Source organism: Canis lupus, chromosome 23, assembly GCF_048164855.1.
Source record: "Canis lupus baileyi chromosome 23, mCanLup2.hap1, whole genome shotgun sequence".
Classification (NCBI taxonomy): Eukaryota; Metazoa; Chordata; class Mammalia; order Carnivora; family Canidae; genus Canis; species Canis lupus.
Genome location: NC_132860.1, coordinates 38,255,345 through 38,271,938, shown reverse-complemented (window position 1 = coordinate 38,271,938; position 16,594 = coordinate 38,255,345). Strand labels below are relative to the sequence as shown.

The window sequence follows — 16,594 nt, the reverse complement described above, 5'->3', positions numbered from 1 at the left end:
TGGAGCCTGATGTTCATTGTGTACCTCTTACCTAGTGTTTTTGGTACCACTTTTGTAAAATCCTGGTTTATTTTGATACTGCTAATTTATTTCTTGTATCTTTAGAAATATCTAAGGCAATATTCTTTTTGGAAATTTTAACAATATTTTATTTAAAAACATGTCTTTTAAGTATCACATATTTTAATGGCTTACAAGTCATTGCTGTTTGAGTCATTAAATAAAATACTTTAAATAAAGCAGTGCTGACATGGCTTGAGTTCAGCCGCCATCATATCCTGTTTAGTGATTTGAGGCCAATGATTTCTTCTTTTTTTTCAATTAAAAAAAAAAAAAATCTGTAGAACTGCCCCTTACATGTATGAGGATCAGATTATTTCCTCATGTGAAGAATATGCTATAAGTCTCACTTTTATTTTTATGTCTCATGTTTTTACACTTTTTTTTTTAGCTCCTTGATGTTGGATATAAAGCGTTTCCTGTTTTTGTCTTTTCTGTATGACTTTTGCTTGAGGTGTCAGGTTCAGTAATGACAAAAATGTGATGTTTCATAGCAGCTTGTTCTCTTTAAATAGAGAACCAGATGAGAGCTTAAAATGTAGATATAATAACAATTATTTCTTTTTTTAAAAAAACAGGGCTGATGGTGTTATGAGAACAATGAACACAGAAAAACTCCTAAAAACTGTACCAATTATTCAAAATCAAATGGATGCCCTTCTTGATTTTAATGTAAGTTGATTATACAAATGCTTTTATAAAAATTTAATATTTAAAAAATATAATTGGTCAGTCTTTATTCTCAAGTTTTCATAAACTCTAATTTTTTCATGTTAATATTCTGTTTGGCTCAGAATTTTCTATAAATGTGATTCCCCAATCAGATTACTTGGTATTTTTATGATTCTTTTTTTTAGATTTTCTCTCATTTCTTTGCTAGTGTTTCTGGAGCTCTAGAATTATAAGGGGGTAGATCTGAAAATCTGCTTTCTTTGATAATGGTTTTTGGTTTTAAAAATGTATACAGATTTTCTTCATGAATAGCCAATTTAATATTACACTTCTGTCTGCATTGTAGGACTCAAAGCATGTCAGTTATTAACAGATACAGGGAAGTTCAAGTACACTTGTACACCCTGCTTTATATATATATATAAAACACACATATGTGTGTGTGTGTGTGTGTGTATTGCTGAAGAGCATTGTGTTCCCTGGAATTTTTGTTTTAATGGCCATTATTTAAACCTAATTGCTAACTTTGTCATTTGTAATATGTTAGGTATTATAGCATTTTCAAGTCTGTTCTTTTGGGGAGCATCTATTTTTAGCTATTTTATTTTTTAGAGTTTATTAGAGCAAGTTAGTAATAAAATTGTGACAATTTCATGCTCAAATAGATTTTTTCTTTAACTTATACTATTAACTGGTAGTCTTTAAATTACTTGAGGACAGGGACCAGGTTTGCTTTTTCTCTGCTGTGTCTCCATTGTCACGAGTGTGTGGCACATAGAATGCATGTTCAGCAATCATTCAGTAAATGAATTCTATAGATGCTTCATAGACTAGAACAGGTTATTAAACTATGGTCTCTGCCGCCTGTTTTTATATGGCTTGTGAGCTAAGAATGATTTTTACATTTTTAAATGGTTGAAAACAATTTTAAAAAAGGAATATTTTTGACAGGTGAAAATTATATGAAATTTCAATTCAATTTCTGTGGTAATATTTTTAGAATATAGCCAGTCTCATTGGTTTACATATTGTCAATGGATGCTTTTCCCATGTAATAACGGAGTTGAGTAGTTGTGACAGAGACCATATGGCTTGCAAAATCTGAAATACTTACATTCAAGTCCTTTACAAAAAATGTTTGCTGATGCCTAGTGTGGAAAACATAGGGGACTGATGTAGCTACTGAGCTTTATTTTGGTTATTATTAGAGAGAGGGTCCAACCATGAAACTTTTTCACCTAATATGTTATGAATACTTTTATAAAACTGTGTGTGTGTTTTTTCTGTGTCTTTATTGTCCTTAATTACATGTAACAATTTACCTGATCTTCCAATTGACAGATTTAGAGTTTTTCTGATTTTTTAAATTCAGAAAATGAATGAGGAAAAAAACAGAAGGGGGATATACTAAATGCTATTTGTGTGTTAATGTTTATATACACATTTGTAAACCTAATTCTATAAAGTTAATGCCTAGAAAAATAATTTGGTGGATCAGACATTTAAATTTTTAGTAAATATTGCCTGCTTACATTACAAAAGGATTAAGCCCAGTCACTTGTCAAATGGTGCCTGTTTTTCTTCCTCCTTTTGGCATTGAATAATAGCTTGGTTTTGATTATTCTGTACCTACTAGTCTAGTACTCTAGAAAGGATAGTTCAATAATTTATTATATGTTAATTTTCCTGATAAGTGAAGTCTTTTCAACATGTTATTAATCATAAGTATTTATTTTGTGAATTGTCTGTCATTTAGTTTACTATTGGGATTCCCTACAATGGAAATCAGCCTTGTTAGATATTTTGCAAATATTTACCAGTTTTGATATTTACCATTCAGTTTTGTGCTTATCTTTTTCTATACCTAAAAACAAGTTAATTGGCTCATCCTTTTGATTCATTTCTTGAGATAAAACTAAAGGTATTTCTTATATTCTTGATAGGTGCTGTTTTTTTTTGTTATAGCATAATTCAGTAATATTCTTTATGTGTAAGGTACTGTGCTATTTATAATTATACTATATCATCAGTTCTCCTGTAATCATATGAAATAGAAATATTACCATAACCATTTTGAAGGTGAGTTTGTTTATAATATTGGGAAAAGGTGTATTTAAAAAAAATACGTTTCTTCTACCTAGCTTAGCTTTGTGCTAAGGTGATTGCCTAGGAATCTCAGAAGTTAAAGGATATTTCTGTTCTTTGTGAACTATTTCTGAGTTAAATTGAATGTTACAGAATTTTTGTTTGCTTGTGCCTTTTACATAAATCTAAACTCTTCAGATTTTTTAATACTATATGGATGTAACTCTGGTTGCAAGGAATAAATATCTTTTTCTCTAATACACCTAAATATTTGAATTACTGTATTTTCATTTGAGGGAAGTCATTGTCATTTAAAACATAAGATTAGCTCATCTTTTTTTTTTTTTTCTAATTTTTCCCCAGGTTAATAGTAATGAACTTACAAATGGGGTAATAAATGCTGCCTTCATGCTCCTGTTCAAAGATGCCATTAGACTGTTTGCAGCATATAATGAAGGAATTATTAACCTCTTGGGTAAATATTGCTATAGTTTATTTGTTTATTTTTTTTTTAATGTTTCTTTGAGAGAGAGCAAGCGAGTGAGCACAGGCCAGGGGGAGGGCAGAAGGACAGGGAGAAGCAGACTCCCCTCTGCACAGGGAGCCGGATGTGGAGCTTGATTCTAGGACCCTGGAATCATGACCTGAGTGGAAGGTAGATGCATAACTGACTGAGCCACCCAGGCGCCCCAGTATTGCTGTAGTTCAATAACATTTTATTCATTCATTCATTCATTCATTCATTCATTCATGAGAGACACACAGAGAGAAAGGCAGAGACATAGGCAGAGGGAGAAGCAGGCTCCATACAGGGAACCTGATGTGGGACTCGATCCTGGGACTCCAGGATCACTCCCTGAGCTGAAGGCAGATGCTTAATTGCTGAGCCACCCAGACATCCCACATTTTATTTTTTTATCTTGTGTCCTATGGATAAATAATATTGTCTGACTTGTTACTTAGAGCTATGTAACCACTTATTGGGATATTCATTGATATTATATTTCAATAAATTATAATAATTTATTTGGAGAAGAAATTTTTATACCTGGTTATCTATGTTAAGTAATTAAATACATATTTTTTATAACTAAACTGTTCAGCTGAATGAACTTTGTGTTTTTAATTTTTTTTTAAAGATTTACTCATTCATTTTGGAGAGAACGAGCATATAAGCGGGAGGAGGGGCCAAGGACGAAGGAGAGAGAGAAAGAATCCCCAAGCTGACTGCCCACTGAATAGGAAGCCCTATGCTGGGCTCTATCCCAGGGCCCTGAGTTCATGACCTGGGCTGAAGCCAAGACCCTGCTGCTCAACCGAATGAGCCATCCAGGCACCCTTAGATGAAGTTTGTTTTTAGATATATCTGTGTTTTTTTCCTTATCAGTTTTATTATTTTTAGAAATATGGAAAAAAAAATATGGGCTCCTGGGTGTCTCAGTGGTTGAGCATCTACCTTTTTTTTTTTTTTTAAGATTTTATTTATTCATGAGAGACACAGAGAGAGAGAGAGAGAGAGGCAGAGATACAGGCAAAGGGAGAAGCAGGCTCCATGCAGGGAACCTGACGCGGAACTTGATCCCGGGTCTCCAGGATCACGCCCTGGGCTGAAGGTGGCGCTAAACCGCTGAGCCTCCTGGGCTGCCAGAGCATCTACCTTTGGCTCAGGTTGTGATCCCAGGGTCCTGTGATCAAGTCCCACAATCAGGCTCCCCACAGGGAGCCTACATCTCTCTCTTCCTATGTCTCAGCCTCTCTGTGTCTCTCATGAATAAATAAAATCATAAAAAAAAAAAAAATTCTGGGCACCCGGGTGGCTCAGTTAGTTAATTAAGCATCTGCTTTCAGCTCAGGTCATGATCCCAGGGTGCTGGAATTGAGTTCCGCATCAGGCTCCTACAGCCTGTTTCTCCCTCTCCCTGACACTCCCCCTGCTTGTGCTCACTTTTCTCTTCCCCCTCCGCCTATCAAATAAATAAAAATCTTGAAAAAAAAAAAAGTGAAAGAAATATAAAAATCCTTTAAAATTAAGTTGGAGTTTTTTCTCTCCCAGAAGAATCTTACTTCCTCGCAATTTACGCCATGAAGAATTTTAATTATAAAATAGATTTTTTTCTAAGCCTAATTTTAAAATTGATAATTGTTTTAAATTCATTAAATATTTAGTTTTTAGGATGCCCTTTATTTTTGAGGCATTTTAAAATTGTATGTATTTATTATTTATAAAATGCAGTTAATTTTGCCTAGAAATGATCATTTTTTTCCTGTGGGACTTAGATATAATAGACAAATAATAGTCTGGAAAGGGTGCCTAAGTGTCAAGTATCAGATATCAAATGTGTTCACTCCAGTGTGCTTGTTCTCCCTTGTCTCCCCATTTAATAGGCTTATTAGGAATGCTTTAATGTGTGAAAATAGGGAAATTTGGCTTATTTTTTGCACAAGTAAAAGAAGGTTTTCTACACAGTTTTCGAAGTCAGTCTTAATACCCTATGATTAGTATAAATAAAGCTCTTTATTGCTATTTATGTAAGTTTAAGTGAGCTTTCCAAGTGACATTTGGACATGTTAAAGTTGCCATCTTTGTTAATATATTATTAGTAAGAATATCCGGAAGTAGAAGTTACTGCTGTTTTAAATGGAGAGAAGTATATGTTAACAAAATGCAAATTATACTTAGGGAATTGATGGGGGAAGAAATATAGAACAAACTAGTAATATGAATGTAGTCAAATAATTTTTCTATTTTAATATAATAGCATTTCTGTTTTAATTTGCTTTAAATGTCTTAAGCTATTTGAACACTGATATTTTTCCTGTAGGGTGAGTGTGTTCTCTGAGACACCTCTATGTGATTTCTTTGGAGCTGTTATTTAAACCTTTTCCCTTTTGAGTGTTCTGTTTTGATGTGAATAAAAGTATTTTTACATTTACTTTGGCAGAAAAATATTTTGATATGAAAAAGAACCAGTGCAAAGAAGGTCTTGACATCTATAAGAAGTTCCTGACTAGGATGACAAGAATCTCAGAGTTTCTCAAAGTTGCAGAAGTAAGCTGCCTTTAAGTAGATTTGTCTTCTAACTTGTTAAAGAAATATAGCATCATCCAAATGAAAGAAACGTCGTAAATATAATGAAGTATATATTCAGACATATATATCCATGTTGTATTGAATTCTTTGTTATGGTATGAGTATGATGTGATATTGAATAAGATATGTCCTGTATATTTAATTCAATATTGAATATTGAAAGGTAATCTATTTTTAAATAGTTTATTTCTCTATAAAATCGGGTAGGTGGCATATAATGGTGGCAGAGATTTTTATGTTTGGCGTTAGCTATATATTTTAGCATATTTATCCTTTTATGTGGTAGAGAATATTCAGTGAGTACTTATCTTTTTCCTCCAGTGAGACTTGCAACTACAGTCACATGGTTCACCATGCTTTGTTTCCCTACAGAGGTGTATTTAGTGTATTTATTATCATTGATTATGAAAACCATGAATGTAGGTTATAGGATAATTTTATAAATCTGTTTAAAAAATGATTTTCTGACATTGTCATAGAAGGCACTTACGTTTTGGTAATGCTTGCAGACATTATCTTGCTTCCACAGAGGCAACTCTCAAAAGTGTTTTTCTTTGTTTTCCCTTTCTCTCCCCTCTACTCATCACCAGTAGAGATGTCTAGCTAGGATAATTCTGACTAGGCTGTAATTGATCAATTATATCAAAGTAGTTAATTTGGCCAGCAAGTTGGTGATTGTAGCTCTATTACCATAGTGATATTTCATTCTAACAGGATGGTGAGAACTTTGAAGAAAATAACTTTACGTTAGCTATTTTATGAAGTCTACTGGAGTTTATATTGGATTTAAAGTATCTCTCAAGGAGAAATCAATGCCCGCCCCCCCCCCCCCCGTTTCTTTTGCATCAGTCATATACTAAAACCAGAAGGTAGTGTTTATACTATGTTTCCAGTAAATTGTTTAAATGTCTTAATTTGTTGACTTTTCACCTTAGCTTATGTTCTTTACATTTAATAGTTCCTGGCTTAAGTTTTAAGCCTTTATTTACCTCCAGTTCTTCTAGTCTGAAATGAAATAGACCTCTGCTTCATATGATGTGAGAAATAAAATATTATTTCATGAGACTGTTTTTGGGCTTGCAATTTCATTATGAGACCTTAGTCCTTGGATTAAAGGCACAAGTAACCTTTCAAATGTGTTTGGAGGGGACTCATGTATCACTTAGTGATTAGCTATTAAGATCTTAGCATGAATTGTTATATCAAATTTTCTGATACCATTCTGGGACTGGCCCTTGAGAGATTGAGAAAAGGAAGAGAGAATAAGAATAGATAGAAAATGAAACATAGCATGGCACCTGGGTAGCTCAGTGATTGAGCATCTGCCTTTGGCTTAGGTCGTGATCCCAGGAGCTAGGGATCAGGTCCCGCAATTGGGCTCCCTGTGAGGAATCTGCTTCTCCCTGTGCCTGTGTCTCTGCCTCTCTGTGTGTCTTTCATGGATAAATAAATAAAATCTTAAAAGAAAAGGAAGTGAAACATAGCTACAGTGAGGGGAAATATTTTTTTAATTTGGGTGCTAAAAAAAGTAAGAATGGTTTTTATCATTTTGCCTAGTGCCTGAACATCATGAGAGTGTGCTGGAATTGTCTTGTGTTGATAGATATATCTTGGTTGGAGATCATTTGGTGTTTGTATAAAACTTGGCCTACTTGTGTAACATAGGTTTTAAAAATTGTTATCTGTGGTGATTGCCAGGAAAAGCATTCTTTATGGAGAAAGACAAAGTGATTGTCATCAGGTTTGTTCCTTAACTTCTTTTAATGCCTCAGAGAACTTGTTCGTGGTCAGCCTTTCTTTTTCTTGCCATAGTGTTTTTGTAAAACATAAAAGTGATGAATTTTTCAGATTGTAACAAGGTAGCTTAAAAAGGTGCTTAGAAGATGTAAAGATGGTAACTTAATAGTTCTTATTGAATTTCCTAACTCTAGTTCTTTTCCTTTTATGACTTTTAGAGCCATTAAAGAACAGCCCTTGGAAATACTGAATGATACCTCTGGAGATTAAATATTCTTCTCCTTTTAAAGATATCTAGAATATTATTCAGAGTACTAGCCATAAGTTTCATTTTCTAAATTTTATTTATAATGCTTTATTATAATTTTGTTCATTAAATACAATGCTGCTGCTTCTTACAGCAAGTTGGAATTGACAGAGGTGATATACCAGACCTTTCACAGGTAAGCATATTGCTATTCTATCAATTCACTGGCTGCTATCTTTCACTGTATTGCTAGGTGTGAAGGGTACAAAGATGAATAATACCCAGCTTCTACTGTCAAGATCAGTAATTTTTCTTGACAGATTTTAACATGATATATTGCTGACTTTTCTAACATTATGATCTCTTCATCTCTTAGGTTGGTAGAGCTAGCCACTACTAGAGCATTCCTTTAGTTTCTTTCCTTTAGTCTCTCCAGTTGAAAGCCCAATTTTAATTCATGGTAGTTAAATATCTAGACTTTCAGGTCAGATATACATTAGACACTATGTTGGCTCCTGATATATATCAGATATGTGATCTTGGGCAAATTATTAAATTTTCACTCTCAGGTTGTTCATTTATAAAATGAATATATAATATTAGTGTCTTCCTCATAGACTCAGTAATTACATACAAGGTAGCTAGCAAGGTGCCTTTGTGCCACAATACATTTTTAAATGTTAATCACTTCAACAACATTCTCCTCATCATCTCTGACAAGAGCTCTTGGAAGTCTTAGGCATTTTGTTGAGATTAGGGAGTAGTGCCCATGTGTTCTCAGTTCAACATAGAAGTTAATGTTATAATCTAATATTTCTGGTTTTCATTGGTTTTTATGTATCTTTCTTATACTAAGGTCTTGTATATAGAGAGAAAATACAAAATGAAGGAAATTGTTTAAGTCCTAATTGGTAGAGAGATTTAGATTCCTATAATCCAATAACTCTTTATTTCAAATCCTGTAGATAACATGGGGCAAGTAAATGCCACTGATGCATTTGCTTCACTCAAAGATAGTGACAGTTCCTTTTCAGCTCCCTGAAATGGTTGTCTTTTGAAAGTAATTAGATAAGATTTGATATACAGCCTTCACAGTCCAGTCTTTGTTTTTTAAAACAAAACTGAGCTAAATATCTATTTCAATAGAATTTGGTAACTGTAAACATTTGTGTTAATCAGCACACCATTCAGTATATAGATCAGTTCCATCATGCCAATTCTCAGGTCCCCTTCTGGTCACTCCCTAGTCCTCTCCATAAATCACTGTTTTGATTTCTAATGGCATAATTTTATCAGATCGTGAATGTAATATCTATATTATAAGTCATGCAAGTATTTTTTTAAATCTGGCTTCTTTAATTAATATAATTAATTATTAATTAATAATTTAATTGTGTTTTGAGCTCTGTCCATCTATTGAATGTATTGTTAATTCATCCTTTATTGTTAAATAGTATTCCATTTTGCGACTTCACTACAGTTTTGTTTATCCATTCCCATATGTTAGACTTTGGGATTATTTGTAGTTTCTTACTATTGTAAGTAAAGCTGCTTAAAACATTCTTAAACAAGTCTTTTCTTGTAGAGATAGGTTTTTATGTCTCTTGGTAAATAATTCAGAATGGAATTGGATAGTTAAACCAGATATATTTTTAACTTCATAAAAAGAAAATTTAGATCCTTTTTCAAGGATCTGAAAATTCAGATCCTTTTTCAAGGTGGATGAATTTTGACCAGCATTGTATGAATTCCATTTGTTCATATCCTCATCAATGTTTGATGTTGCTAGTCTATTTAACTTTAGCAATTCTAGTGGGTAAGAAATTATATCTCATTTGCATTCTCTTGATGCTGGTCTGTAGTTTTAATTATCACTATTCAGAAATAATGTTTGCATACTTTCAGTTACTCAGCAAATATTTATTAATTGCCAGGAACGTGCCCAACAATATATGTCTAGCTTTTAGGAGTATGTTTTTATTTAAAATTCCAATAAGTTAAATATTTAAAAAATTACTTGCAGGAGCCTCTTAATATTTCATGTTTCTCTAGTGTCAGTTTTTTTAAATTAAATTTTTAATTTAAATTCAGTTTGCCAACATACAGTACAACACTCAGTGCTCATCCGTCAAGTGTCCTCCTTAGTTTCTGCCACCCAGTTACCCCATCACCCATGTAGTCTCAATTTTTATATATTTTTTTATGTTTATTAATGCCCCTTACTAGGTGATGCTTATGTAATAAAAATACTGTTATTCTTTGGTAGCTAAAACTCCACTGTTGATTAGTTCATAAGGAATATACCTATTTTTGTTACTCTCATATGTTAGATGACAGTATTTTTTTGACGAGTTATCTAATTATTGTGAAAATCTTAACTGTTTGTACAATTTTAGGCCCCCAGCAGTCTTCTTGATGCTTTGGAACAACATTTAGCTTCCTTGGAAGGAAAGAAAATCAAAGATTCTACAGCTGCAAGCAGGTACATTATTCTTTGTGGGGCAAAGAGCAGGAGTGATGTTTCTGAGAGAGTTGTTGAATCCAGCTTTAATTCCAAGTTATTTAACTTCCCCTTATCTTGATTTAATCATTTATAGAATGGGCTTAATAGCATCTGCCTCATAAAGTTGCTGCCAAGGATTAAATGGGGTTAATACATATAAGTTCTTGGAATAGTTTCTGGTCTTCCAATAGATGTCAGCATCTCTTAAAATAATAACACTGACTCCTTGGTTTGCAATTGTGTTCATAGTGTCAGTATTTCTTTTAAAGGTGGTAATGCATTAATTCACATCCTCTCTTATACCTTTTTACAAACTGATTGACCCTCACTATAGCCTAGTGACATGTAGACAGTAGTAATTCTGAGACTCAAACCTACAATGTCTGACATCAAATTTCATCATCTTTTTCAAAATCCAATTCACATGGGTTAATTATTGATGTATTTTAATCAGTCTGCTTGGCTTTGAGCTCATCTGCAAGACTAAAAACCAGTTAACCTAGCTCATCTCATATTGACTTTGGAACATGAGTTTTGTGTTGGGTGGTGACTTGAGTAATTCTCATGGTTTTTATGAAGATTTTCTCTATTTTAACAGTATGAAAAAATTTTTGTGTAAAATATTTATAATGAGAACTTAACTTTTTTTTTTGAGAACCTAACTTTTCTTTAGACTTTTTGATTGTTTCAGAATTTTTTTTTGTGGCAACAAAATTTAAGTAATTTTTAAAGGAAATGTTATTACTGGATTTTAGTAATTTTTAATTCCAAATTTGTTCTTTGAACTTTCTAGTAGGTTTTTAGAAGCATAAGCCAAATTATTAGGTTTTTAGAAGCATAAGCCAAATTATACGGCTTATTTGAGAAAGTAATGAAAAATATAGCCAAGTAGTTCAGGTACATTGGTTTAATAACTTCACAATAATAACTTCAATTCTCATAAAATTTACTGGGTTTCTTGCATTTCTATCACAACTATATTACTCTTCCTTTGTCTTCTGAGTTGTATGTTTATAAAATTGATTTTACATAAAATTTGAACAGTTTTGCCACTTTTATACTTACGGTAGAAATTAATGATGTTTGGTATATGATAAAAGGAAAATGAATAAAGGTCACTGAGTAGTTCTTCCGGTTAGAACTCTTTATAGCATGTGTTTATGTTGCTTAGAATCGACATTTGGGAATTTAATGGATAAGGTTTTGATGTATAAGGGAAAGGAGGTGATTTGCTGTCAATCTGCCAGTGAGATGATGCATTGTGCATATGTGTGATGTGTTTGAAAAGGAAATTCTAGTTCGGCAAAAGGGTAGCAGATAGAAAGGAGGTATGTCAGGTGGACTAATGACTGAAATAAACTTGATCTTCCTTTGAAGGAACCCATGTTCCTCTGGGAACAACACGTCTTTGGGTGTTTTTATAAGGGAACCATACCTAGACATATTAATTATTACTAGTTCTCATGTTTTAATGTTCCTGTAGTAGTAACTGCCAAAACCTAGGCTGTAAATTAGCAGAGTAATTTACTGTGAGAAACTCAATACATTTTATCCAGTAGGGATTTTTTAGGAACACATGAGGTCTTTTCTAATCGGATTGGTTCCCTCCCTTGGGACTTGGAAGAAGCAGTGTCCCTTACCATTATTGTGAACCCTTTCCAAAGTCTAATAGTTTAGAAAGCAGTGAATGTATAAATTAGCTAATGGCTAATAATCCTGTGTCCTTGGGTAGAATATTTCGTCTGAAGTACTGATTTTTGCTCTGTAAGGTAAGTTCATAATTGTAGTGCTTATCTTTGGCCATGTTGCCAGACCATTTCATAACGGGGTTGCAAAAAGCCAAATTACCTTTGTCCAATTACCTAGGGCGACAACACTTTCCAACGCAGTCTCGTCCCTGGCAAGCACTGGCCTGTCTCTAACCAAAGTGGATGAAAGGGAAAAGCAGGCAGCATTAGAGGAAGAACAGGCTCGTTTAAAAGCTTTAAAGGTAGGTGCTTGTTTGCGTTCTCCTTACTGGGAAAAACAACAAATATAGATGTTCATCAAGTAATTGGGGCCTCTTAATAGATTAACAGAATTGAATGTTTAGTAATCCAAATGGAGTTGAAGCTCAGTAATAGTCTGATTTTTCATTCTGACATTGAATGACTGATGAAACAGTGAATAGCTTTCTGCTATCAGAATAAAATTGGAATGTGCTTTTTTTCAAGGCCTTACAACAAATGTGCTTTCTGGATTTCTTAAGCTAGTCCCCTTTCTCAACAGGAACAGCGCCTAAAAGAACTTGCAAAGAAACCTCATACCTCTTTAACAACTGCAGCCTCTCCTGTATCCACCTCAGCAGGGGGTATAATGACTGCACCAGCCATTGACATCTTTTCTACCCCTAGTTCTTCTAACAGGTAGGTAGAGGAGATAAAGATTACCTTACATACATAGCTCTAAAGATTTCTCAGAAATGTTACACAGCTTTTCAGATTTAGTGTATGATTTTGTATTCATAAATTCACACAAAGGAAGTGGTGATAGTGGTATAATTAAGAGTTTATATTTTGCATATTTAGGAAACCAAAGATGGCTGAATTACAAATTTATACTATTTAGAATGTAGTTTCATTTATGTGTGTGGATATATAATCTGTTTCGTAGTATCCTTTCATTGGATATTAAATGTCTTACTTGTCAGTTTCCAGCTGTTAAACTCAGTAATCTGGAGCATAGTTAGATAGTTGCCAGATTTCTGTGGCATTAAAGCCTACCAGACCAACTTCAATAATTTTGTTGCATAATTGAAGCTACTTATCAATGGAACTTACTATTTCCAGGCAAATTAGATTAATTGACTTTTTCTAAATTTGTCCTTTTACCGCAGAGTAGTTAAAGGCTAAGTTTGGAAGTCAGATTCTGGTTTGAATCTTGGCTCTGTTATTTCTTAATTTAAAAAAAAAAAAAAACCTGTTTCCAAATAAGATGTATAGTATGGCACAAATTGAGTGGTTCTCAATCTTTATTAAGCATCAGAATCACCTGGAGAGTATCTGAAGCCATAGATCTGAGCGTCACTCCCAGAGTTTCTGATTCAGTAGGTATAGGGCAAGGCCCAAGATTTTTCATTTCCAGTGAATTCCCAGATTGCTAGTATAGGATTTTAATACCATGCTTAATTAAATTAGCACATGGTAAATGGTCCATAGAGAAGGATAGGGTTTTCTTTGATTTTGTTGTTGCTGTTTATTGTATTAACTCCTCCTTAAAGGTCTTCCCTCCCACCTACTGAGTCCTGTCACAGCTCAGTGTAACTTTTACTCAGTCGCTACCTCTTCCCTAAAGTCTTTAGTAGATGTTTGTTGAACTTAATAGTTTTTCCTTCAGCTGTATAATTTTTTTTCTTGTTTATTTTGTTTGGTTTTTTTTGTATACTACCTTTTAGAACATTGAACCAGTGAAATGTCCCTACTTCGGGACCTTGTAAAGAAGTCTATCTTAGGAGAGAGAAATGGAAAATATGTTTGAGAATGGAACAAGTTATTAGATAAAGAACTACTTTGACTGTGTTTCATTTCACTTAATACATGACCTCAAAGTATTTACCTTTTTAATTGTAATTGAGGACAAATCTTACAGCCTATTATAAAATATTTCTTGCCTATTCTGTTTTTTTTTCCTCAGCACTAAAAGCATTTGTATTCTTATTTATCTATTAAAACTTTTTTTACGTCTAAAAGACATTTTGTTTTTGAGTAAGTTAAAACTATCTGTGCTATAGTACACACAATGCTTCAATCATGGAAACTCTGGGATCTTTTTCTGAATTGTTATTCCTTGATCACATAAAAGGTATAAGTGGTGCGCCCCTCCCCCCCAGTTGTGTAAGGGGGTTGGTGGCTCTGTTATAAGTTTATATCATACATACATGTGTAACTTTTTCCTGTATTGTTGGTATGTTTGGATATTGAAGAAAAGAAGTGAGTTTGACAGATATTTTACTTTGTTAGGGGCATTAATATTACAAATGTAATTGACATTTTTTGAAGATGAAAAGTAAGAAAACAAATTTCCTTAAAATTAAAATTACCATGATGATTTATATTTCAGTTCATTTCAGTAAGGAAATTAGTATTTTCCTGGGGGACTCACTAATTTTTCCAGAAGGGCTATAATTACTTGAATCCTGTATAAACTTAAAATATAGTACTTGAATATTTTTTTCCAACCCTCCTTAGAAATATGCTGTTATAAATAAAAAATACTATTATGTATATATAAAGGGTATGCAACTGTTATTTTGCTGAAACTGTTCCTTCTTTTGAGGTTTACATTATTGGGGCCTTTTCTCACTTTTAATGTTTTGATTCAGTGGGCAGGAGAAAGGGAATGGCTGATATAGCAATATTTACCTAATAAATCAGTCATCTTTTCAAAATATTTTCCTAGCACATCAAAACTACCAAATGATCTGCTTGATTTGCAACAGCCAACTTTTCACCCGTCTGTACTTCCTATGTCAACTGCTTCTCAGGTAGCAAGTACATGGGGAGGTAAGCATTAATGAATTCTGTCTTATATGTTGTATAGGCCTTTCCCCTTCCCTTTCTGTAGTGTTTCATTTATTTGTGTTTTTTGGTCACACTTGATACATGAGAACTTGAAAATTACTAAAATGGCAATAAGGTCACTTTGTTCCTGAAGACATTTTCATGTGTTTGTAAATGTAATTTTAGAATTTTCTGTTCAATTATGAAATGAAGTTTTAATGAAGGTGAAGAGGAAGGACCCAGTCAGTGTATGCTGAAGTGTGAAATCATTCTTTCAATGTTAAATCTCTGTTGCATAATCAGAAAATGCCTAAGGGTTATTTTGTTTTTGGTATAGAAAAAAAGTGACTTATGGAGAAAGAAAACTCCTGTCAGGTAAATATATGATGAGGTTCTAATAAAACTCATATGGTATTACCAAGCCGTGAACTATGTTCTAACCAGGAATGTCATGACAATCTTTATGCTACTTGTATTCAAAACTTGTGTTTAGTTCAGACCTATAGGATTTTCATATTCAAATAATTTTCCCCGAATAGCAACCAGGAATGTTTGCTGCCTGGAGTAGTTCTTTGATCTTAACGTGACAATATCATGATCATTGACATGGTATCTTTGAGGGATTGAACCTAGTCCCTGTCAATTTTTAACCAGTTTTGCTTAGACATACATATAGTATGTTTTCAAGTTATTTTATTTGGTTGTTTTTGGTGCTTCCGTTTTTATATATGTATTATTTTACAAATGCTCAAAAATTATTTGGGAGAAAGGGGAGATATTCTGAGTAAGGATACCGTCTACAGAAAAATAGAGAATGGCAAGCTACCTTAAAATTTTTATTGGCTCACATGTAAAATTTGAATCAATCAGCTTACCTCTCATAGCAAGATAAATTAATTGTTCTAGTGAATGTTTATGTTAATATGAATTAAACTTGTTTCATCTATATTTTAATGATTCAAATTTCAAGAACATTTTTTCATTATTTTTTATAGTTACTTGTTGAGGCTCTATTTAGTATAATAGAATGTAATCTCTGTGAAGGCAGGAGTTTTAGAATATTCTGTTCAATCCTATATTATCATTGCCTAGGACATTTTGACTTTTAGTAAGTTTGTTGAATGAGTAGATACTTTCTTTTTTCCTGGACAGGTTATTTCTGGTTCAAGATACGACAGGGAACAGGAATAGTGAGACACTAGAACACTAGATTTGTAGACTAATTTTGTGAGCCATGACTTGATTTAAAAACTGACTTCGAAGGTTAGTTTAATTTAGCTAAATCTTAAGATCTCAGAGTTGATTTCTAAAAATGGTAAGCTAGTTTAAAGTCAGTAAATATTTTAGAATGATCTGAATGCAATGTAGATACCAAATTAAGGTTAAGAAAGTAATTTTTTTAAAGATCCTAATGATTAGTCCTAATTTTAGGATTTTTAATCTGTCAAAATTTACATAGTTATTTTCTGCTTATTGTGAACGGTTTTAGAAAAGCTTAGTAGAATTGACATGACCATTTAAGCAGTTTTAGCTTGCTTCCCTCCCTTAAAAAAAATAGATTACAATGTAGTTGTTTTTCTAAATGAATGAGAAATTTTACAGAAGACTTAGTGACAACTAATACATTTCAAAGAAACTGAACTGTGAGGTTGTTTTGTTTG

At 33.0% G+C, this 16,594-nt stretch overlaps 1 protein-coding gene across 23 annotated transcripts in view; it reads left to right on the top strand.

Annotated features, from left to right (window-relative positions):
* The window catches only part of PICALM (phosphatidylinositol binding clathrin assembly protein), a 102,429-nt gene that overhangs the window by 48,769 nt on the left and 37,066 nt on the right, over nucleotides 1-16,594 (top strand). For all 23 annotated transcript variants that reach the window (XM_072794909.1, XM_072794908.1, XM_072794919.1 and 20 more), the window contains exons 5-12: nucleotides 639-732; nucleotides 3,181-3,292; nucleotides 5,760-5,866; nucleotides 8,047-8,088; nucleotides 10,289-10,374; nucleotides 12,262-12,385; nucleotides 12,664-12,800; nucleotides 14,833-14,936. In XM_072794909.1, the coding sequence (XP_072651010.1) occupies nucleotides 639-732; nucleotides 3,181-3,292; nucleotides 5,760-5,866; nucleotides 8,047-8,088; nucleotides 10,289-10,374; nucleotides 12,262-12,385; nucleotides 12,664-12,800; nucleotides 14,833-14,936 (806 nt within the window). The remainder of the gene's footprint in view (nucleotides 1-638; nucleotides 733-3,180; nucleotides 3,293-5,759; nucleotides 5,867-8,046; nucleotides 8,089-10,288; nucleotides 10,375-12,261; nucleotides 12,386-12,663; nucleotides 12,801-14,832; nucleotides 14,937-16,594) is intronic.